This window comes from Cheilinus undulatus, linkage group 18 (assembly GCF_018320785.1).
Source record: "Cheilinus undulatus linkage group 18, ASM1832078v1, whole genome shotgun sequence".
In the NCBI taxonomy this organism is placed as follows: domain Eukaryota; kingdom Metazoa; phylum Chordata; class Actinopteri; order Labriformes; family Labridae; genus Cheilinus; species Cheilinus undulatus.
In genome coordinates, this window is record NC_054882.1 from 15,122,837 (window position 1) to 15,146,840 (window position 24,004).

General features: G+C 40.8%; 1 protein-coding gene across 2 annotated transcripts; it reads right to left on the reverse strand.

Annotated features, from left to right (window-relative positions):
* Positions 1-299: 299 nt before the first annotated feature.
* lclat1 (lysocardiolipin acyltransferase 1) lies at positions 300-23,326 on the reverse strand. 2 transcript variants are annotated; one of them, XM_041812747.1, is made up of 6 exons: positions 22,975-23,326; positions 15,701-15,868; positions 15,085-15,283; positions 10,791-10,937; positions 7,724-7,840; positions 300-4,175 (listed from the first exon to the last, which is right to left on the reverse strand). In XM_041812747.1, the coding sequence occupies exons 2-6, from the start codon at positions 15,866-15,868 to the stop codon at positions 3,649-3,651; spliced, it is 1,158 nt and encodes a 385-aa protein (XP_041668681.1). In that variant the 5' UTR covers positions 22,975-23,326; the 3' UTR covers positions 300-3,648. The 2 variants fall into 2 exon arrangements, with proteins under 2 accessions (XP_041668681.1, XP_041668682.1); XM_041812748.1 differs by lacking the exon at positions 22,975-23,326 and adding an exon at positions 22,277-22,867.
* Between the last annotated feature and the right edge of the window lie 678 nt (positions 23,327-24,004).

Here is a 24,004-nt window from a genome sequence, read left to right on the forward strand (position 1 = left end):
GGGCTCTAGTGTTGTGTAACACGAGCATCCAAGGTCTTGTTGACTCAGACGCTGCAGTGAATTTCAGTTCATTCTGGAGGAAAACACCTCACAGATGTTTGGAGTTAAAATGTGATGACAGTTGTGGAAGTGTTGGACATTAATAAACCAGAGAGATCCTGATGTCAAGAATTCCTACGTAATTAAATCATGAGCTGCTACATCATTCATCAACAGATCAGGTGTGTTTACAAGGAGTCACTAGTCAAAGTTTTATAAGGTAGCAGAGAGCTGAAAAGGAAAATGTCTGGAGGCATGAATGAGTTGATATAGCATATTTATTTATATATATATTTATATATTTAATCTGACTCCTAACAGTGTCCGCTGCATTTACCTGAGGACAGAAACTTTAAAGAGGTCCAGCATCAGAGAGTGATTGTAGAATGAGCAAAAGAAAATAGCACAGGTGAGAGTAACGTGGAGATTTAAGCTGGTTTAGGCTGAAGGAAACAGTTCTAGTACCATGTTTGGTAAACTACAACATGCTGATGATGAACTTATTAACAGCTAAATCACAGTGACTGGCCCTGTTTCACTACAGGAGCTTCAGATTCATACAGAAAAAACAGGAGATGCTTCTTCTGTGAGGTCAAACATGAAGGACATTTGTCTCACTAAGTAAGTTTGAACTGTTCAGCTAGAATACGATTTGCACAGTGATACAGGAACTGCTACAGACTGTCCCAGACACAAATGTTTCATAACTCTCTTAATTAACATCATTGGATGGAAGGAGAGTCAGTGGCTAAAAGTGTGGCTGAAGAGCCGCTCCAATCTTGTTTCAATTTCTGTCCTTTTTTGGCACAATTGGAGCAGCTTTCTCAGCTGTCATTTGCTAATTGAGTTTAGCAGGCGCATCAATGCCAGTCCTCTAGAGAGGGACACGAGCAGAGGTGGGCATTACAGGGCTTTTTCGGATTAGGTTGTGTTCAGGGCCAGTTTTCCACTCCAAGTCTGGTCCTCTGTGCCACCCTGCACATTGAGGGGTAATGTTGTCCCAACAGGACATTCTTCCACCCGAGCACCACCCATATCCTGCCTCTACACGGCATCCCTTCATTCCCTGAAAGGGCACAAAGCTCATCTGCTTCTACACTTATCCACATGTAACACCTCAGTCACATCTTTGATCTTGATGAGATGACGACAACGAGTTAGAGATGTTCCAATACCAGTTTCTCTTTCCATATTCCAATACCAGAGTGTACCAGAGTGTTGGGTTTTGGCAGATACCGAGGACCAATCTGATAACGGTAAAGCTTCTGGACTGTGCTGCCCACATTATTTTAACCCTACGGTTAGCTTAGAATAAACAGAATAGTAATATACAACTTCTCTGTGGCTCCTAAACTTATTTTCCTGCTGATTATTGTGATCAACTGAATAACAATGACACAGGCTCTCTATCCATCTTCCTCTTCATTATGCTCTATTCAGGCAGCCTCTATAATGAATAATGTGTTTAAGCATGCACATTGAAACAGCATGATGTGATGACGAACAGCCTGCCATTGGTTGACAGCAGCTCACAAAGAAAATATGGCCATTGGCATTCAAGCTTGCAGCAAAAAATAGTTGATAATGGATTAAAAATGGATATAAGGCATTCAATATTGGATTCACGGATTGCATTTAACCTTTTAAGTCCTTGACAAGTCACCCAAGTTCAAGCTCGCTAGAAAAGCTTAGTGTAAGGTTGTGGGGTCAGGTCTATGAAGACATGGATAGTGACCCTGGAATGGTGCAACGGCTCGTAGAGAACCCTCTGAGACTGACGTTGCATAGAACAAAAAGAGATACGTGTAATTCAAAGTTAAATATCTTTTTAAACAGAAATTGTAGCCGCTTCCTTGTTTTTTCCTCTGAAAGCCCTTTATTGTGCTATTCTTATGATGCTACCCATGCCTTTGTAGCTCTTACAGAATGTTTTCTAGTAAATCTGGAACTTGGTGACTTTCTGTGGTCTTTAAAGATTAAATCCACACCAGTAACTCAGATACTGAAAGTCTTTTTATCCATTCACAATCCGTTTGCAGCTACCAGCTAGTTGCCATATTGTCTGTGTGTATCCCAGAATGCACTGTGACTGGGCTGTGACAACCAATGGTAGGCGGTTCTGTTGCCACGTCATGCTTTGCCTAACAGCACGTGTGCACAGACTGAAGGTGAGAGGGGCCGTGATGTGTCACCACAGTCACTGCAGATAGGAACTGCTGTGAACAATGACTCAAATTCCTAAAAGTGCAAGGACTTCTTAGTAAAAATGCAAATCTTTTGAAGACTTTATGTCACAGAATGATTTTAAATGTCCTGATAAAAGGATGTTTAGACCTTGACTGTGCACCACAGGGTTGATGTTTTACTAGCGTTTTTTAGACAAAAAGTCCAGGCGAGACACAACGGTTTAAAAAATAGCATAGGGCTCAGGGGGTTAATAAACACATACTAAGAATAATGAATGTCATGCTGCCTCCTTTGCTGCTCTAAAAAACGGCAGAGTGGGCAGCATTTTTCGAACAGTAAAGAAGACTTGACTTCCAGTTTCTAATGCTAATATATAGCATGGCTAAATGAAGCAAACTTAACAAAATTGTATTGTCGGATTGGTGCATGAACATGTGTACTCGCCAATACCAACACCTGCATTCTCATCAGTATCGGATTAATCTTTTATAGTGGTATTGGAACATCTCCACTCTGAGTGTTATGCCAGTGTGTTCTGCAGATGTCCCTGCTGGTTGAACTACATTCTGTTTGGTAAAACTCTTTACTCTTATAACTTTGGCTTTTATGTGCAAAAGCTACTTAAAAATCAGAACAAAAACAATGTTTTATGACCTGTACAGTAAAAAAAACAATAAAACATGACACGTTATGTCTGACAGACTGACTGGGAAACATCCATTCCCAAACTGGTATAAAAGGGTAAAAATACCCATAAAGGTAAACAATGATACACACTGTATATACCTGTATATTCCTTCTCTTGGAATTATATCAGTCCTTTGCTTTCCTTGCTAGATTAGAGGCCAGTTCTTATAACCAGTCTCATCAGTCTAGTCCAACGACAGTGCTGCTTTGAATATTGTTTAGAGTCGTCTCTGTACAGATGCTCTGTACTATGGCTCTGCTCCATTTCATATGACACTGATATAAAACAAAGGAAAACATTAACTACAAAACCAAATTATAAGACATGGCATCAGTAGAACACAGACTAACAGCATCATTTCGTAACACACTGACACTGAGGTTCTAAACAACCATGATAAACGGCAACACAAACTGATAAAATGCAAAAACAGCTGGCTCATAACAGCAATGCACAGGGGGAGACGAACACAGAAAGAGACACATCTTATGGTTTGAATTTGTTGAATCCAGCACTGCTGTAGGTAAATAACATTCCTCTTATTTCCTCTTTAACTGAAAGGTAAGCTTTTCTGCTGAAGCCATGCATACCATCAGGAGGCAAACTCATTACTCCCTTTCTAAGGCGTGGAGCATCGCGTCCCTCTAAGGGATCCTCAAGCCCTCAAGATGACTGGATCCCCAGTGTCTTTGCTTGGATTTATAATGTCACTGTCCTGTCCACCCCGTCCTCCATCACTGCATCTTCCCATCCAGCACCTTACTCTTCTCACCATCGTCAGCAGCCATGGAGCTCCAGTATCGATGGCAGGACAGCTCAAGCAGCTCCATTCCCCCAAAAAGCTTCTGCTGGGCCACGTACACCCCCACCATGACCAGAAAGTAGAGCCTGAACGGAGCCCACAGCCACAGGCCAGTGAAGCAGAAAGCGATGAAGCTGGTCCAGTACAGCAGCGAGGCGGTTTTGATCAGAGCCACACGAAGCTCTGTCTTACAAGGTGGCACACGGGCGACCCCCTCCCTGTCAAAACCCCGAGGATGGCCTGAGTAGAAGTCCCGGAGACGGCTCTCCTTCTCGGACCAGCGCTCCCGACACCAAGACTCAAGGTCGGATGAAGAAGCGGGCAGCGAGGCCACGGGGTAGCGGCGGACGTGGAAGTGGATCTCACGGGGGAAAAGTCCCAGGATGAGGTGGCGTTCTGTCTGAGGGATGTTCTTGGGGTATGCCACTGTGATATCATGGACAGCATCCAGATTGTCTCCTAAGAAAAGAGAGACAATTTTAATTCATTGATAAGCTGGAATAATAATTACAGAAACAACTTCACATGGCATAAACCAGTTTTTATCTTTATTGTGAGTCTCAGCACTGCTAAAAATCCACATAGTAATTCAGTATTTGTCATTATAACAGGTTTCCTGTTGGAATTATAAGATAAAACTGGTGGCAGGCCTTGGTAATATGACCTAAATATCATCACAGAATTTTTCCTGCCCTTCACAGTAAAAATATTTTATACTGGTATTACAAGACTGACACATTTAAATGCATACTAAGGTGCAACAAAACCCCTCCTACCCCGTAAACAAACCTGTGATGGCATAATGACCTAGTAAGACTCTGTGTTCACTTCGTTGTAACTGCTCCTGTAGTTTTAAGGTTCTCTTCTGTATTGCTGAGGTGTGTCAAGCTGCTATCCACTAGAGCCCGACCGATTTATTGGCGGGCCGATTATGGTGTATCACAGATTAATCAACATCGGCCAATATATTAACCCTTAGAGCTCACGCTGCACGGATCTGTAAAAGCTCTACATTGTGCCTTTCTAATTATCTTTTCCAAGCATTCGTAGCTCTGACAGAACATTTTCTAGTGAGCCCGGAACTTGGCTGACTTTCCAGAGTCTCTGAGGACAGTGGTGTCCCATACAACAGTACGTGACACAGTTTATAAAAACATTGATAATTTTTGTACCGTAAGTCATAGAAACTTACTCTTTTTTTCCTCTGAAAGCTGACCATTTTGCCGTTCGTTTGCTACCACTGATGTCTCCGTAGCTCTAAAGGACGCCATTATAGTGAGCCCAGAACTTTGGTGACTTTTCGAGGTCTTTGGAGATTAAATCCACAGCATTACATCCGACAATAAGCGTCTTTTTATCCATTTTCGATCATGTACTTTGACTTTCTTCAGTGGGAAGCCATATTTGTGGACATGCAAGGCATTGTGGGAGTTGTAGTCGACCAGTTGCGTCTCAACTGCTTAGAGGAGTAGAGACGCAGGAGTAGAGAATAAACAATGATAAATGAAACTGTTAATTCACATGTCCACCATTATCTGATAAAAGACTATTATACAGCGTTTTAAATTGTCTAAATTGCATCTTTGCGAAATAAAAAAAGATAAAATATAAATTTGTGTACATGTACAGTATATATCCTGTGTATACCAATGTTCTAATTTCATTTATCAGCCAACATATTGGTTATCGGCCAATATATCGGATATCGGCCGATATATCAGATATCCGCTTTTTATAGCCCCCAATATCGGTATTGACATCGGCCCCAAAAATCCCGTATCATTCGGGCTCTACTATCCACTATACCATATTTCCTATTGGTAACGTTCACTTCGTTAACTTAGCTTCAACAGCGGTAGCGGTGTTTCATTGATTTCTGCTACCTGCCGAAATCTGCTACTCTGATGTTTCTGCACATGTGCAGAAAGGCAGAACTCTGAACAGCATTACGAAATCTTTATTATTATTGCTATTATTATTGTGAAACCTGTGCTTAATTGCACGTTAAGTGGGGATGGGAATCGAGATTGGTTCAATCCATCGACATCATTTGCATTTAATCTTAACAATTCCCTTATCAGTGCCTTACGCTTGCCTTGAAAAACACGAACTTGCAGCGAAGTGAGCGAGAACAGAGAAGTTGAGGAAGCAAACATGGCAGACAGTCACAAAAACAGGCTAAAGCGGTTAAAGGGGGGCTTCATTTCTTAAAAATTATGGGAACAGCGGGATGTGCAATGTCTGCCAAACAGTGATTTCATGCAAGGCATCCATCTTTTTGCACAAAAACTGTTAATTTGGTACAAGATTTCAATTTTGAGGAGTAGGATTGTTTTCTAATTAAAGTTCAGAGGTGGAAGATCCAGAGAGCAGTTTGTTGTAATGGAGACATTTCCAAAAATAATTTTTTTTGTATATTTCAGCATGTTGTTCTCCCAACACTTCATGTTTAACATTCTAGTTAGCTAAACTGTTTTATTATAGACAGTAATTGTAGTGTGCTTGACATTGACTTTTACTGAGGGTGGCAGACATCTTGTTCGGTGTTCAGAGAAGAAGAGTCTCAATAAAATCTGAGTTGTTCACAGAGAAAACCTTTATAGTCTACTTTTTCCAAAAAGAAAACTCACAGGAGGAATCAATAAAGAACTGAATCGATATCAATAAATATCCATATCCATCCACATCCATATCAATAAAATCTCATCAACTCCCATCCCTGACATTAAGTGCAACAACACAAGTGGGCGACGTTTGGTTAGTTACTCAGTGTTGATTGGCACTTATCACTTTGCTACACTCACTGTGGCATCGGTTAAGCCTTGCATGTGCTGTACAACACAAAGCACACATTAAAACCAGCGATGATGGTGTTGCAAAAATCCATCCTGTGGCAGAAATTTTACTGGTGACAGTATTGATACCAGTTTACCGCCCACCCCCAAAAATTCTGTTTTTTTTTTTTTTTCAATTAAATTTTCATGTGTAAGGATCAACTAATTTGATTTTATACAAGTTTATTTATTCATAAATAATATTGGATATAATAAGATGGATTTTTTCTTTACCATAAATGGGCAAGGAACCATGAATGGCCACTTCAATTAACTTGATTTTCACCATAATAATGTAGAATACATAAAAATGACAAAAGTTAAAAAGTCATTAGATGTCCACCAATAATATTCCAGAGCTTAAATTTGAATTTCAAAGTATTTCAAAGGTTTATGTTATCTCTCTTAAACATCCACATGTCATTTGAGCCTTGCCCCCTCTTTCTCTGACATGTGCGTCCCTCTAATTATCTAGGAGCTTAGAGCTTCAGCCTCTCTATACCTTTAAAACCACCCATAGCTGTATACCATTATGACCCATCTCCAGTGTCCTTATAACACGTAGATAACACTGAATTAAATATCAAGTGGACAGGATGACACCTGCCAGCGCCTGCTTCTGTACGGCTCAGCTCCACCACGGTAAAAATAGAGCTGAGAGGGGCACGGTGGACTTGGACAAAGAACAACATGCACAGCATGTCAGTCAGCGGTGCAGCGGGAGGGAGAGGAGAATTAGCCAAGTGTGATGACATCACACTGATTCACAACACCTGCTTGCAGAGTTAGTGCCACGCTCAGCATCCAGGGCGGGTGGGGGATGAGACGGCAGGGCCAGAGGTGGTATTTAAGAACTCTGGAGGACTGCCAGAATTAGCTCATAGGGAAACATGAGAGTCTCAGAGGTGTTGTCATGGCTGGTGGTGGGATGAGGCAAAGGTCTAACACTTTGAAGAACAACAGGTATGATCACTGTTCCACAAACAGCGTCACTGGATTAAGTACAATCATCACAACAGGGTGTTATTTTCCCTTTGGTTTAGGTGATAGAATATTTCCATCACTGTGGTCTCTCTCAGCAGTCAGCTGTTAGACTACACAGTGAAGTTAACATTTTTTGTTTCACAGGGCTCATGGTCATGTTCAAAACAGCTGATGAGGATCACAGCTGACCTTTTCGTAGTCTGTCCACGATGAAGGTGAATCCAGTGGTTCGGGGATGCAGTACATACTCAAACACTGGCAGGTTGTGCTGAACTGCGAACGCATCACTCTTAGATCTTGTGTTTTCTGAAAGAGAAAATTCAGTTTCATTAAAATACTTGCATGAGTGAGTGTAAATAAGACAAAAGCCATGAGTCACAAATGTTTAACTGACTTGTAATGGTAAAAATAAACTGATAATGTTTCTCAATTTTCAAATTAGAGTATAATATATATATATTAATAAATCTACTGCTGTGTGATTCAAGGACATTTTAAAGGCTTTTCTGACTTTGTTTTTAACAGCTGCAAACCACAAAATCAAATTCCCCTCTTAACTGCGATATGCTAAATACAGCAAATATGGCACCTCTTTCAAAAAATGAAGAGCAGAACCTTGATCACTACAAGTTGTTTGCAGTCATGTGATCCCAACGATGCAATTGTCAGATATGGGACAGGATGTAAAGAGCACCAGTTAGGAATAAATATTGGGGGGAAGGTTAGTGCACTACAGCTCTAAATAGACCTAAATGTTGCAGTTATTTAAAACATTAGTGCACACATTTGGTATGATCATGACTCTTAAAAAGTGTTCTCCTCCCACACTTACTCCTAAACCTCCTCCTACATGTCTAGCCAGATGGAGGGAGACAAGTGTCTTGAAGAGTCTTGTACTAAGCTAAGAGACTAGCCGTGCCTCTTTAACAGCTTTTCTCCCCTCATTTTTCCCCTCAGGAGCTGGTGCCTGCTTGAGAGCCAGTCTCTTTTCTTCCATTACTGTATTTATTTAATCCACATTTAAAAAGCCAAATGGGTGAATGAGGAGCTGTTGGGGAGTCAAAAGACCACGTCATGTTACTAAGCTTAGCCAAATGATCTGGATCTCTAGAAGTAATGGATTTCTCATCATAACATGTGAGGCAAGATGTTAATTGGCTGTGGAAACACAGATAAGTAGAGATGCACAACAGTGGATTTCCACCCGTATCTGAAGGTCAGATGAAATGAAGGTCAGACCTAAAACTTCAGAACTTAAACCCTACAATTTAAAGTTAACACATTTCAGTCCTGAAAGTAAACTTTAAAATGGGAGGAATGATGATGATTAAAGGAAAAGACTTCAGCTAATGTACAGTGACTCCCTTCACTTTCTTCAATATTGTTGTGCTGCAGCCTGATGCTACAGTAGAAAAAAAAAATTCCACATTAATCCACACCCACTACCCCACAACAACAAAGTATAAACAGAATTTTAAATCTTGCACCAAACTTCTTTCATGTGAGAATTCTGGAGGCCACTGTGCTCTTGGGAACCTTCAGTTCCAATCAGTTTAATTTAGCACAGGTGGACTTCAATGATGCAAAAAATTCTCAGCAAAGATTGGAAAAATGTGAGGAACCCGAGCTATAGCATTAGTGTTTTTGAGAAGGGTCTTAATACTTATTTCAATGTGATATTTTCTGTTTTTTAATCGTTAATACAACTGAAAAAATCTAAAATTCTGTTTCCACTTTGTCATGATGGGGCACTGGCTTTGAATAGATGAGAAAAAACAATTTTTCCCTCAACTGTAGCATCAGGCTGCAACACAACAAAATTTTAAAAAGTGAAGGGGGTCTAAATATTATGAGGATTCATTGTAGGTCTGTTGGTCCAGGCTAAACTCCACTAACTTATTTGTTTGTATTACCAGTATTTACAGCTTATATAGGAAGATTTTTTAGGCCAAAATAGTGGTTGCAAATATCAACAGAAAAGTTACCAATATCATACTGATATCTTGCATCCCTACAAATAAGATCAGGGTTTACTGTGACAGACCATGTCTAACTGTACTGAACCAGACTGGACTGGTTTGTGGAAATGAACCACATGTGAGTGTTCAGCCCATGTCTGCTGCCGTTTCTCTATAGGCTTTTTAAACTTTTTGCCTGATTGTGCCAACGCTGTTGAGACTCCAAAGTAGCTCAAATTGTTTTTCCCCAGTTTAAAGGGATGGCACAGACATAAACAGCACAAAACTTTGGCAATTTGATAGCGCTTTTCCATACAGAAATCCTTTCCTGATCTGAAGTTCTTTGCTGTGAAATGAACTCATTTGCACACAACCTATGAATAAAATAACAAAAAATTAAAATATGAAAACAGAAGTTAACATTTTTTTGTTTCTGTGTGAGCCCATAATTTATGGATGTTTATGAACCCAGCATTCCTCTGGAACTTGGTGCTGGACCATGTAAACTATATCATGACTCATATTTATGTAATGAGAAGCTCTGTGAGGCCCACTGGAAGGACAATATGTGCAGACCAGTGTCGATCAGGCCTCTGCTATTCCACTGTGACAAAGCTGTGTCTTTCAGTTTTTTCATTCAGCTCTTTACAAGTTCCATTCAGGGTCATGGAAACTCTCAGATGAAGTAAGGTGCAACCTGGACCTGATCCGGCAGATTGAGGACCATATGCATGTCTCTAGATTAAGTATTAAGAGAGTAAAGACAGAACACACTGTTTACTCTCCTGGTTTCTTGCGTCAAATTAATCCTTAAAGTCTAAGTGGCTTAGACACAGATGAGTGTGCACATGCAGACACACATAGACTGGCACAAATAAAACAGCAAAGATGAAACCATGTTTAAAGCCCTAAATCTGCAGGCCAATTATGATGTAACTCAACTAGCCCCCTCCTGACATCATGGTTTGTATAGAGAAGTTAAGCTTCCCCTTGTAAAGTTACTCGGGACTTTGATTGGCTTATTTGAGATCTGAAATGGCTTTAGACACTGGTGTCGCTGGTGCTTTGACTGGGACATCAGAGCATTCCTGCAGAAATGACTGTGAGGGGTGTGCGTCAGGGGATATGACCACGTCTTATCACTTGGAAATTGTGTTTACATAACAGCCTCAGTGCAAAGGTGTAAGACAGGTGGAGGGCCGCTCTGAGCTGGTGGGTAGCATACTCTGAGAAAAACAATCGCAGTGTGGCCAAACCGTCTCGTGGATGGGCTGACTGTTGCACTGTTTACATCTCACCTGTGAGGTCCGTGCCCTCTGGGAACAGGAGCAGCTGCAGGGGCTCTCTGATGTTGCAGAAGTAGTCCAGCATGTTCTCCATGTGCTTCTTGTCCTGCTCCCAGCGACGCTGAATGAAGACGAAGCAGGCCACCTGCATCGCCCAGCCTGGAAAATAAAAAATGTTTTCCTTATGAAATTCATTACCTTAAAAGATTCTCTCCGACTTTTCAAAGCAGGCAGTGTCTTTGTTTTCTGGATGGAGCATCTGACATTTGGCCTTGTGTTTACCGCTGCTCTGGAATGCACTGCCTCAGGCTCTTCAAACCAGTGTCTCCTTGTAGGAAAACTGTTTATAATTTTTTCATGTAAACTGCATTCAGTTGTTGATTCATGAAAAACACGTAAGAACAGTTATACAACAGTTCTGTAATAAATCAGAACGTCAGAGAGGTCACAGGGGTCAGTTCATGATGATTTATCTGTACAGATATTTGCTCAGCCTCAGAGGCTGTCCTTTTTGGATCTGTTTACTTTTAACTTTCATATAAAAACGGGTTCTTTTATTTTGACCTCCTCATTTACACACACTAATCACTTTATTTGGTATACCTGTTCAACTGCTCATTTATTCAAACATCCAACCAGCCAATCACATTGCAGCAACCAAAGATGTTAGACATGTAGACATTATCAAGACAATTGGCTGGTGTTAAAACTGGTGGAGTTGAAACAATTTTTTTTAATGACGCAGATGGATGCTGCTTGTGTAGTTCCCCCCCTGCAGAAGTATATACTGTAAATACTCAAATAATAACTGGTTTCTCTTCTAAACAGGGCTGCTTTTAATGCATTTCAACAGTAGTCTGGTGCATCTTTTCCCGTCTTTCTAGCAGCACCAGTCATACAGGCTGCTAATCAACCAATCAACTCCTGTGTTCAGTCTATGGTGGCGCATCAACCCGGAAATACTCTGCACTCCACAGGGCAGCCCTTCTGACAGAAACACAGAGACATGGAGTCAGTGGAGGAGAATTCAAAAAACACAAAAAAAAAAAAACCAAAAAAACAAAAGGTTTGTTTTTTTGGAGGATGCACTTTGTTTGTCGTCCCCACAAACAGTTTAAAACCAGCGTGTGTCAGATGTTTCAGTATAGTTGCAATCCCTAAATGCAGTAATGCCAAACATAAATACGAGAGAAAGCCCGCACATGTGGAGGGAACATACGATATGATGACACTAAAAATAAACGAATAACGAGCCTAGTATGACCAATTCAACAGTATTCCAACACATCTAAACACAAGCTAATAATGAGCCAACAATGCTCCCCTTAAGTTACGAGAGCTATGACTTTATATAAAAATCTTTCTGAGTGAATAAAGCATGTGACAGCAGGCTACCTGTCTTATGTCAGCTCACATTTAAAATCCAAAACGGGTGATCAGAAGTTAGTTTCTTTTGCTAAATAAGGGATGTGTGAGTGTGAGAGAAGGAAAGAGAGAAGAAGCTAATGAAGTGGTTTAATTTTAATAAATAACATCGTTTAAAAATGTTTCGGAAAACAAATTCGCCTATCTATTAATGAAAACGGGGGGAAACAACTAAACCCTTATACTTTAAGGCCTATTTCAATATGCTCTTTACAAAAGCTGTTAACATTTTTTTTGCCAACCTTTGCTTAAAATAAAATATACTATTTTGATATTTTTCATTAATATTATTCAATATCATTAAGTTAAATTGTATAAAAAGTAGGGCTGTCAATAGATTAAAATTTCTAATCGCGATTAATCACAATATCATAGTTAACTCGAGATTAATCGCAAATTAATCACACTTTTTTCTGTTCTTCATGTATCATACAGGACTATTTCTCAAGATTTAAACACCCTTATCAACACAAATGGACAAAAATGCTTTCTTTATGCAAATGTTTGTTCTTGTCAACAACCCAAAACAATGACAGATTAAGTCCAGAAAATTCTCTAGACTAAGCTCAAAGATACTTAATGCTCCAAATATCTGCTGAGAGCATAACATGGTAAACTCAAGACCAACAAGCCACAAAAGATGGAGAAACTGACCTTAATATAACATTACTTAATGATACCACCATGTAGTGTCTAACTTCAGACTTCTAGAAGTTAACTCCTCTATTGTTCTCAGCACCTTAACACAGAACAACAGATCTCATCATCAAACATGGGCATAAAGAACATGGCCAGTGAAGTTTAAATCACTTAAAGATCATCCCAGATCCTTCACACTTAAAGCAGAGAATTTCAGCCTCACAGGGGGGAAATAAAGGCTCTAAATTATCCCTTTACACCAAGAGGACTTACTACAGGATAATACAAAAAAGAGACTAAACACAGTTAGAGAATCACACTACAGATTACTGAGAGAAGTCAAGTCTCCAGTGAAAGCTCAGCAGTAAGGCACAGACACATCTACTGGTGTTTTTACTGTTCTGATGTGGTCAGAGGTGAGTAAGGTGGACACACCTGCCCTACTCAAGAGAAAAAGCAAGTAATTACTTTAAAAATGTCTGCTATTATTCATCATCTTTTTATTTTCAAATTTACTAACTGCCAAATGTAAAATAGACACTGACAGTAAGACATTGTCATCAGTCCAGTAGATTTACTGGAATAATGTCAATAACACATTTGAAGCTGCTTTTCAAAACTCATGAACACAAAGTAAAAGAAGTCTCAGTGGAGAACTTTTAAGGTGTAGTACGAGGACTTACCCATCTTTTCATTCTTCAGATCATAGAAGAGCTACATATTACATCTCAAACCATTTTTTTCTTCATAAATAAAGGGGACCCACAGTCTAATAATGCTTTTTAGCTTATATTCTGATACTCTACAGAGCTTCTTCACTCTCAGGCTCACCTGTAACACCTCTGCTCCCCTGCTCTATCTCCTCCTCCCCCACATGATGTAGCTGCATATTCACCAGCGTCAGACCGTCTCCTATAGGGACTGCAGAGTCTTTGACACTTTTGCAGCATCTTGACTGACTGTTTTTGTTTTTTTTTGGTGTTTATTTACAGTCCCAGTCAATTGTTTTAGTAAGTTTAGTTTTCTCCGTATACTTTCACTTTCAAGCAGGAGCTGAGTGGGGATGGGAGAGGGGTAAACGGACCTTTAGGAAATGTGATCAGACCAGTCAACAGTCAATACAAAGGGTCAGCGCCACTGTGGAGCCGGTACATAACAGAAATAAATAAATGAATAAATTATGCTGGCCCAAAAGTGTGTCGGTCCACCGGGAAATTCCCGGTATGCCCGATAACGAGTCCATCCCTGTTTGCAGTGTTGTCTGAGCGTCTCCACTGAAAACAGTCCTCTGCATTAGCGGTGCACTAATGCCAGCGAGTGGTACGGGCTATCTAAGACTCTACGAACTCCTGGTAACTCTGTTCAGGTAATGGTAGGAGCAAAGAACTTCAGTCTTATCTGGCGTGACCTCAAAGCTCAACCTGCCATTCAAAGGTCTCCGTCCTTTATCAATTTCTGCTCGCTTGCAGTGCATCATGACGGTGCAGCTTCCTGATCTCACAAACTACGGGATGGGTTGAGGGTCACACAGAACGCGCATGCGTCAATCGTGCGACAAAAAAAATAGTGGCGTTAAAAGTAATTTGAGTTAACGCGATATTAACGTGTTAACTTTGACAGTCCAAGTAAAAAGACTAGATTTACTTTGTATAGAAATTTACAATGTCAGAGGGAGTTTGTATTCATCAGACTTATAAAGAAAGTGGGTACATTGGATGAATCATGATGCATCATGACATCAAAGCAAATTGCAGGCCTGATAATTAGAACTGAATCAAATCATGAGACCAGTCAGGATGCACAGCTCTAGTTCAAACTGTGCTGCAGATTGGGGTGGAAAAGTAGTGATGTGTTGCACAATATTGGATTTTTGCTGATATCTGATGGCATATCTATATGTGCCATACTTACATGTCTATTTTAGCTGATAAAGATATCAATACCATTCTATAAATGTAGGTCAAACCTAAATCTTCCATCCTTAGAACACATTTGAAGTTGAACATAAGAAACAAACTTGAGTCCTCAAAACAAACTTTAAAGTTTAAGTAATGAGGATGAACTTGGAAAAAGACTTCAGCTGATGTAGGTAAGTTGTTCCTGCCTAAAACTCCACTAACTTATTCATAAGCAAGGTGATTCAAATCACTGTATGTGCCATGGTTGTTGCAATGCATCTATTTTAGTACATTTTGCAAGGTGCATGCCTGTGCTGAAGTAATAGCACCCACTGTGGACCTACCAAAGCCAGGCACAGCCTTGAGCGCGGCCTTGAGGCAGATCTTCTCCAGGCGCAGGTAGCTGTACCTGAGCAGACAGCACCAGAGGAACATCCAGTCCAGACGCGTGCGGTGGTTCATGATGATCACGCTTCGCTCCCCGGGAATGAAGCCATCACCCGTTATCACCACCTTCACCCCAAACACCAGCTCCAGCAAGGACTGCAGAGGTATGAAGTAAGGAGGTAAGGGGGAAGGAAAGGAAGGAAAGAGGAAGAGGAGGAGAGAGTGTGGTGGATGATGAGAAGTGGAGAAAAGATTGATCATTTATAAAGAATTTAGAAGGAGAGAGGAGGGACTGGGAAGGGGAAAGGTGGGAGAATAAATGTAGAAGAGTGAGAGGATAATAAATTAATAATGCCATCAGTTCAGCTGGTCACTGTAAACAAGATTTGCATAATTGCTCTCAAGGGCAATGTGTTCAAATGATACTTGACAAAAATAAGATCTTATTAATCAGAAGGGCATAAATGAGGCCGAGATGACGCAGGTTGCTGTGACGGTGTCAAACACAGGTACCTTAAGACCATCTGGCTTACACTCAAGTAGGCTAAGTAAAGGCTAAGCTGATGTACACACCACAGGCAGGGTGAGCCAGGTAGCAACGATGCGGTCCGTGATCCAGCGGTACCAGGCAGGAGACAGCAGCATGAGGGGCAGAACCGGACCCAACATGAAGATACTTCCAAAGAAACTGCCCAGGAACAGGGTCACCACAAAGTACAGGCCCCGCACCGACACAGCCATCTGTGGACAGATGATTAAAGCTACATTAATAAAATAGGATTGAGCAGTCCAAGGGTTGAGCTGAAGCATTAAGAAAGAGGATAAAACATTATGACGTTCCTAGAATTTATTTCTGTTTTGGAATTCCACTCTGGAAAAGAGCTTTAGAGGAGTACCTCTGTAATATAAAACAAATGGGATTATCTGCAGTCTCATCAATAGCAAACACCACTGTTCTCTTGTTCCTTTGACATATTTTCCCACAAACAGTGGAAAATCCAGGGCAGACATTCCTACTGTGGAATGTAAATAGGGGAACCTTTCAGACTGTGGGTGACAAATTGTGGGTGCGTGGTCTCTAAATCAAGTGTAGCTGTGGCTTTAAAATTATTCACTGACTGCACAAAGTCTGTGTGGTGACAGAAAAATTCTCTTCTTTAAATAAGAAGGAAATATTCCAAATAAATCCCAGATATAACCACAAAAAAACAGAACTCTTGTGAACAACTTCAGGTCACTGTCGCCAGTGTTACAAAGATACCATCAGACAATATTCATGTCAAACAGAAACGTTTTCAGACTTTGATACTGTACTGTTTGTCCTGTCCTTAGACAACTTCACCTTTACCATGTGAAAGAATATCAGAGGCACTCCAGACTTTAGGCAGCACCATACTGGATATAGTTCTCCTCTATATCACAAATTCGCCCTTAGAGGGATTTTCAACAATGCTGTAAACAGTTATAATTTTAACATTTAAATCAGCACTGATAATGCAACCACAACCTTTTATGTTACTATAACATCTGTTAAAACTAGAACTACCACAGTTAAGATGCCTCAGCTAAGTTTCCAAATGGCAGCGCTGGGTCAGGAAGGTCTGGGTTGTTTTCTGTGGTACAAATGTTGTAAGCAAGGGCTATCCATGAGATCTGACCTTTACCTTTTAGCTCCAAAATCCAATCAGTTAATCCTTGAGTCTTAGTGGACATTTGTGCAAAGTTTGAAGAAAATCTCCCAAAGCCTTCTAGAGATTTCACGTTCACAAGCAAGAGATGAGCACCAACCCACGACCCTGAAATACGACCTCAAAATGTTCATCCTTCATTCAGGAGGAACATTTGTGCAAGGTTTGATTGAAATCCTTTAAAGTATTTTAAGATACTGTATTACAAGAATAGGTGGGTGGGAAAAAATCGAATCAACTCATCTGGAGTCATAGAGAACATTTGTGCAAACTAAGTTTGATGAAAATCCATCCAAGCATTTCTGAAATAATGTCTTCACAAGAACGGCCTGGATGGACATACACTACATGGATAAATCTAGTTGGCCACACCTGTTAATTATTGAAATCAGGTGTTTCAATCAGACTTAGGTGTATGAAATCAAGCACCTTGCCATGCAGTCTCCATTTGGAAACATTAGTGATCTAAAATGGGCCAATCTGAAGAGCTCAGTGACTTTGAGCTTGGTACTGTGATGGATGCCACCTTTGGAGTGAGAGAGTTTGTGGAATTTCATCTCTGCTGAATATTCCACAGTCTACTGTAAGTGATATTATTAGAGAGTTGAAACGTTTAGGAACAACAGCAACTCAGCTGAGAAGTGGAAGACCACATAAAATCAATGTGCTATGGCTGGTGTAGGGTGCGTTAAAGTTGCAGACCCCCTGCTGATTCCATAGGTGAAGGGTTCTGAACTTCCACTTGCACTGATGTATCAAGACAACAAAAACAATACAACTAAACCCTTCCCGTTGCTATCCCAAACTCATGCCAATGCAGGTTGGATAAAATCTTCCAGTGCAGTTTTTTACTCTTTGATAAAGAAATGTGTTCCAGTTCTGATAAAACTGACGCTACACTATGGCTACATCGAATTCCGGTGAAATTAAACCCCACCCATAGCTATCACCTTGTTCTCCTGAAATGATGCTGAATGGTCAGGCCTGTTCTCAGACTGAGCCCCATCATTTCAAATAGGACCTCTGCAAGATAGATCTGCCTAATGACAGATGTGGAATCAGGCCCATCTATTAGCTTTGAATGGTTAATTGGTATGTAGTCCAACAATTTTAAATTTTGTTAAACTAGCTGAAGTAGCTCCAGATTTAAAATTGAATACATACACAGTAAGTTCACAGACCGACATCAATGCCGTGGATGAATATAACTGGAGACCATTTAGGTGGACTGATACTGATGTGGTACATTTGTTACAGTAGCTGAGACATAGCAGAAATGCCACATGTTCATTAGATCCCCGCAGGAAGTGAACTGAGCCTGTAATCCTTGTGAAACTCAAAACCAAGTAGCGGGACCTTCAATTGTCAATGACACATCTGACAGTTTAAAGGGGCTCATCTGGAGATGCCAAAGGGGATCCCTTGTCATTTAGTGACATCAGTAGTGACCACTTTGGCTCCCAATGGTAATGTTAAACTTGTGGGACACGTCCCACTTGAATGTCCCTACATGTGGTACACCCTCCCAGGTGCTTCACTCATTCTCTCTTATGAAACTGGGTAACTGTGTTTGACCCCCCCCCCGCCGCCTGTTTTGTTGCAATTGTTTTGTTATTTGTTGTCACTGCATCATTTTAGTACTTTTGTTTTGAGAATGTAACACTCATCTTTAATGTCAAACACAACGTTTTAATTTCCATGCAACCCTCTCTCTGCACCAACCAGGTCAAACTGTCCTTCAGTGAGTCACTTCAAAACAACACATTCTGATATACTGCATATGTACATGCTGAAACACTTGTGACAAAGAACTATGTATGTAAACATGGATGACACTCTTATGAACATCACAAGTGTTTAGTTATGCAAGCTGTATCGTCTACCTTGAACTGGGCATGCTCAGAGAAATTAAGCAATGTCTTCAAAACATCCTACACAAACTATTAAACTCAAGAATCTTAGGCTTAGCACTTCAGAAAGTCAATTACTACCAGGTCCCATGTGACAAAGGTTGAAGGGGAAATACAGTGAGTCTTAATTTAATGAGGTCCTGGCCTTGCTGATGCAAGGAGTCTGAGCTGGTGCTACAGGGAGCCTCCCTATCCAGCAGGTGTTTTTTCGTCTCTTATTTGAACTGCGGTTTGCACTTTTCCACCTCAATTACTGTTATGACTCCATGAGCCCTCACTTCACCCCCCCTCCCAACACTCCCATCATCTTTCCCTCAGCGACACCCACTGCACCACCATGATGCAGCAAGTCTCACAGCAGTCACCAAAGAGGCTGAAGGTGCATTTAAAAGATGCAAACATGTTTGCGTGCATGATTATCCCGGCAATACGAGTTTAAGGGTTGGTGGTTTTAACAACGGAAAATGTGAGGCATGAGAGAGGTGAGACAACAGTCTTGCTCAGCACAACTGCCACAATTATGCCGCGTCCCCACAAACACAAAACACACACCCTTGGGTGGCTGCTGGAACAATCCAAGGAGTCTGCTTGTACAAACAGCAGAAAGGTACGACACATCTGGAGGCAGAGATGTGAGGAGGGAATGGAACAATGAATATTAAAGTGTTAAATAAACATGTTTTTCTCCTGCTTGGCAGACCCCTGGGATACAACACTTTGTATATGAAGCTTCCAGTCAAACACTTGTTTCCATTCTCCCAAGTAAGCTCCTCCTAACTTTGTTATAGTCCCTTCTATTTGGTTTTATTGAACATTTATTTACTCACCATAGAAATGAACCTGAGAGCACTTCCCCAAACACAACTCAGCATGCACTACACTTCACACTCCTCTTCTTCCACTTCTAAAGTCTCTGGCAGACGTCTTGCATTCCTTACTTTAAGCTAAGACCAGACATCCCAACAGAGCAAAGCAGAGTTAAGAGGTCAAGCATGTCTACGCTAAACTCTGAGCTACAGTGGACTGTGTGTTTGTGTGTAAGAGACAGACTGAGAGGAAACAAGGAGGAGAAAATAGATAATTCTGCAAAATTAACTGTAAATAGACCGTTTAACACTGGACTGCTCTACAACCTGAAGACCACCTTGGGACCACCAGTCCTGCTGAACTTTAGCCAGGCGTACACTCTGCCATCTCAACTCTATACCAGTCATGGATGAACGTCAGCTCACACTGTGTGACTAAATCATTGAATTTTAACATTTCATTGACGTGAATTTCAATAATGTTTGTAGCAGCAGCAGCACCACTGTATGTTAAGATGTTACAATAGATGACAAATCCTGTGAATAAATTCAGGCTAATTTGTCAGACAATGAGCAAGGAATGAAAAGGACTCGCTCATATATACTCGTGCGTCACAGCAAGGCACACCACTATGGTCTTCTTTAAAGGCAAACGGTTAAACATGCACCACTGGCTGTAATGTGATCCACTGCATTATATATCTAAAAACACATTAATTCCTCTTCCTGAGGGTAATTCAGCATATGTACTAGTCCACATCAGAAACATCATAAACAATTATAAGCATCAAACATTTTTATAAACATTTCGGTATATGTTATCCCATTTTATGGGATCTGCAGATGGAATAAATCCACATAGGCTTACCATAGGCCACAACGAACTTGTGGCTGAACTGAGCTAGCCACTCATGCACCACCCAAACAAATAAAATAAATAAACAGATCAACAGAGCAAAAATTAACAGCTAGGCTCAAGACAGTTTGACTTTAGCCCAGTGCTGCGGTACTGCTTGTGACACGGCATTTACTGCAGCCTTTTTAAACTGAAAAAATGAAGTTTATTTTAAATCAGAAGTGCTGGTTTTCCTATTTATCGTAGACTTTAGCCAATCAGGCAGGTAATGGTGGTGATATGTGTTGTGCATTCATATCAGTGTTTGCCGTACCATTCTATTAGAGGGGAGCCAAATGCTACCCCCTGCCTCCCTTGAACGTCGAGTCAATCATATTTTCTATTTAGCGCCAGATCACAACATAAGTCATTTAAGGATACCTTTCTTATAGAGCAGGTCTCTACCTGGTCCCTTTATTAAACAAACTAAATAACCTTATGTTACTTATCTAGTTTACATGAATGTATTCAATTTCTGAGTCCTGGTTTTCTGCTCGTTCCCTCTGACTCTATGACCAGAGCTGAGCAAACCCACATGCACAGAGAGACCCGTCCCCTCCTCCCCGTGTCAGAGCTGGGGTCTAATGTTTGCTGGGATGCTTTGACTCAGTATCATGAGAGAGAGTTCTCCAATGCAACTGACTTGTCCTCTAAAGTTGTGTATGAACTGATGCTCTGCTTGTTTTACATCTGAGAAAGTTAAACGAGCGCTGGATTTTGGTGCAAGTTTGCAGCAATTGCGCAACTTTATTAAATTCTCGCAACAAGTCTGACACTTGTAATACAGGAAAATCCTGCAATCTCCCGTGTATCACGCTGCAAACTGACAGACTGGTGGGAAAGTTGGTTAAAATCAGCAACTGTTGGGCTCATGTCTGCACAAGCTCCCTTCTGGTCTTCTCACCACAGCAGGCAGAAATATGCACGGCCCCTCACAGGTGTGTGGGAGCAGGTGAGCCGTGAATATCGGAGAGGATCAGTTCCTATACACACTATGACTGCGCGGCCCATCCGTGGGTCCCCTGACGATCATTTTATCATTTTAAAATTCATTTATCCAGGATCAATAGACTGATGGACGATCCTTTTGGTCTTTTTATTCCTCACATGCATGTTTCTCATAGCGCCTGACACTATTGGCTAGATTTATAATCGTTATTTCCACTCTTAAATAAACCTCGTCCACATGCAGATAAGGACAGAACCTCTTCAACCTTTATAAATGTAGGAGTGCTGACCAAGGATCACACAGGTATAGAGACAACAGGAGGAGATGGAGACATGCAATGTGTGTGGATAACAATAGTGAAGAGAGAGAGAAATAGTAGATATGGTCAGTGGAGGACAATCAATCATTAAAAAGAACATTTACCAAAATACATAATCTTACCTAGTATAAATATATTATATGTTACAATAAATGGTTTCCTAAACAGTTTTATTTTGGGTTATTCATTTGCTAAATCTTTCAGATGTCAGACTCATTTGCATACGGGGAGGCCTTTTTGACAGCATAGGTCAACTTTACACTTAATACTGGTGTAATACAGTCCTAAAGTTACTCCTGATGTGGCAGGAGAGAATCCCCCCCCAAAGCTGTAAACCTAGGGGGAACACTGCAAATCAACAACACAGAGGTGAACACGTAACAGCAGTGTAGTTTCAACCACCAGAAACCTATTTTGCATTGTATCAGGAAGACTTTGCAATTACTCGACAGTCTTATTGCACCACAGCCGTTCATTTGACCAATGTTTGAGTAATAACTTGAATTATGCATGTCTGTGGCTGCTTCAAGGACACTCCTTTGTCTACAATGTCAATTATTCAAATAATGAAAGCTACCACACCTTGTTCAAGCAATATAGTCAACGCCAGTAATCAGCTGATTTTCCACTGACAAGCATGCGCATATTTTCCATCATCCCAGCGTGGAGCAAAGAAATAGCAGGAGCTTTAACCTCGAAGAAAACACTAGTTAGGCAACATTTAAGTTTAAGAGACAGACAGGCTTTAAATTAAACTCTCTCTGTGAATAATGTATACTATTTCCACGTCTCATTAAGGACTCTACGTCCTGCATGCAAATAAACAGTGACCCTGCAGATAAAGTTAACTGAAGTGAGATGATGGTGCGACGATATAGGGAAGCTTAGCTTAGCTAGTGGAAAGGCGATGACTTCATAGCAATGATTGTGCACTTTAGTAGTCTTGCAATAAATGACCAGATAAAATCTCCGCAATTATTCTTCAAGTTAATTTATTCAAACTAAAATAACTTAATATGATTCCCCAAATCTCACTTCGTGTTGCCAATACAACTCAGGATATAACATCCCCTCGAAACGAAGAACTCCCTACACGTTATTTTTCAGGCGAATGTGCCAATCATAGACAACAACAACAAGCATGCTAAGGTGACGTTAGCATGTCTAATCTTGACATTACACCATCTCTGCACACGTTCTCCTGCTCAGTTACCAAGCCATTCTAATGCATATCTACTGTTGTATCGGTTCAATAAACTTTTACTTTAAAATATACCGACCTTTGGTGTTTTTCCTCCAGAATAAAAGTTTGTCTTTGGAGAGCTAGTTGCGTTAGCTCCAATGTGTCCAAACACTTGGTTGCGACATAGCAACTGCACAAGGAAGCTAGCAGTTTGCTAATGTTAGCCAACTAGCTGGCAAAGATTATCCGGTGATGCACCGCTAGTCCTCCAAGATAATACCGGTTAAAAGTGTTCCGAAACTAATTCACCGTTTCCCCCCTGATATTAACCGAGCAGACCTCCGGACACATGCAACTCCGCTCTCGGCGAGTGCTTTTTCTTTTCTTACTAAACCTGCAGCATTAGTTTAGCCGCCGCCTCACCGTTTGGCTAACACAACCTCTCAACTTGTCACCTCTCACCTGTCATTGCACCCTCACGTCAACAGGGAGCGCTGTTTAGGCAAACTACATCAATGTAACCGGTGACGTCAAACCAAAAAAACAGCATGTGGGGCATGCTCTGCTGAGGGTTAGGGTTAATGTATTTCGTTTTAAGCCTCAGCTTAGCAGCACTCCTTTGAATATTATCCATGTGCCAGGTACGTTGACAGAGTGGAATAAAATGCTACTGAGGTGCTCATCTAGAAATAAATACACCCCCAATCCCCAAAAAGTTGGGTCACGGTGTTAAATGTCAATAAAAACAGAAGTAGATGATTTTTAAATCTCATAAATCCAGATTGTATTCAAAAGAGGACATAAACAACATATTAGATGTTGAAACTGAGATATTTTACCAGTTCATGAAAAATATTATCTTTGACATTGATGGCAGCAACACTTCTCAAAAAAGTAGAGACAGGGCCATGTTTACCATTGTTTAGCATCTCCCTCCTCTTTTAACAACAGTCTGGGAAGTGAGGAGACCAGTTGCTGGAGTTTGGGAGAGGAGTGTTGTCTCATTCTTGTCTAATGTTGGATTCACACTCAGCCACATGAATACTGTTAAGACCAGAAAGTGAGCACATTTATCACTGGTTTCGAGGTGTCTGCTATCTTATTAGTCTCACTTGCTTTTACCTTAT

Coding starts and splice junctions, on each gene's coding strand:
- lclat1 (XM_041812747.1), bottom strand. CDS start 15,868: ATGGCTGTGTCGGTGCGGGGCCTGTACTTTGTGGTGACCCTGTTCCTG. Junction 15,284..15,700: donor CCTGGCTCACCCTGCCTGTG/GTGTGTACATCA, acceptor ATACCTCTGCAG/TCCTTGCTGGAGCTGGTGTT. Junction 10,938..15,084: donor CAAGGCTGTGCCTGGCTTTG/GTAGGTCCACAG, acceptor TTTATTTTCCAG/GCTGGGCGATGCAGGTGGCC.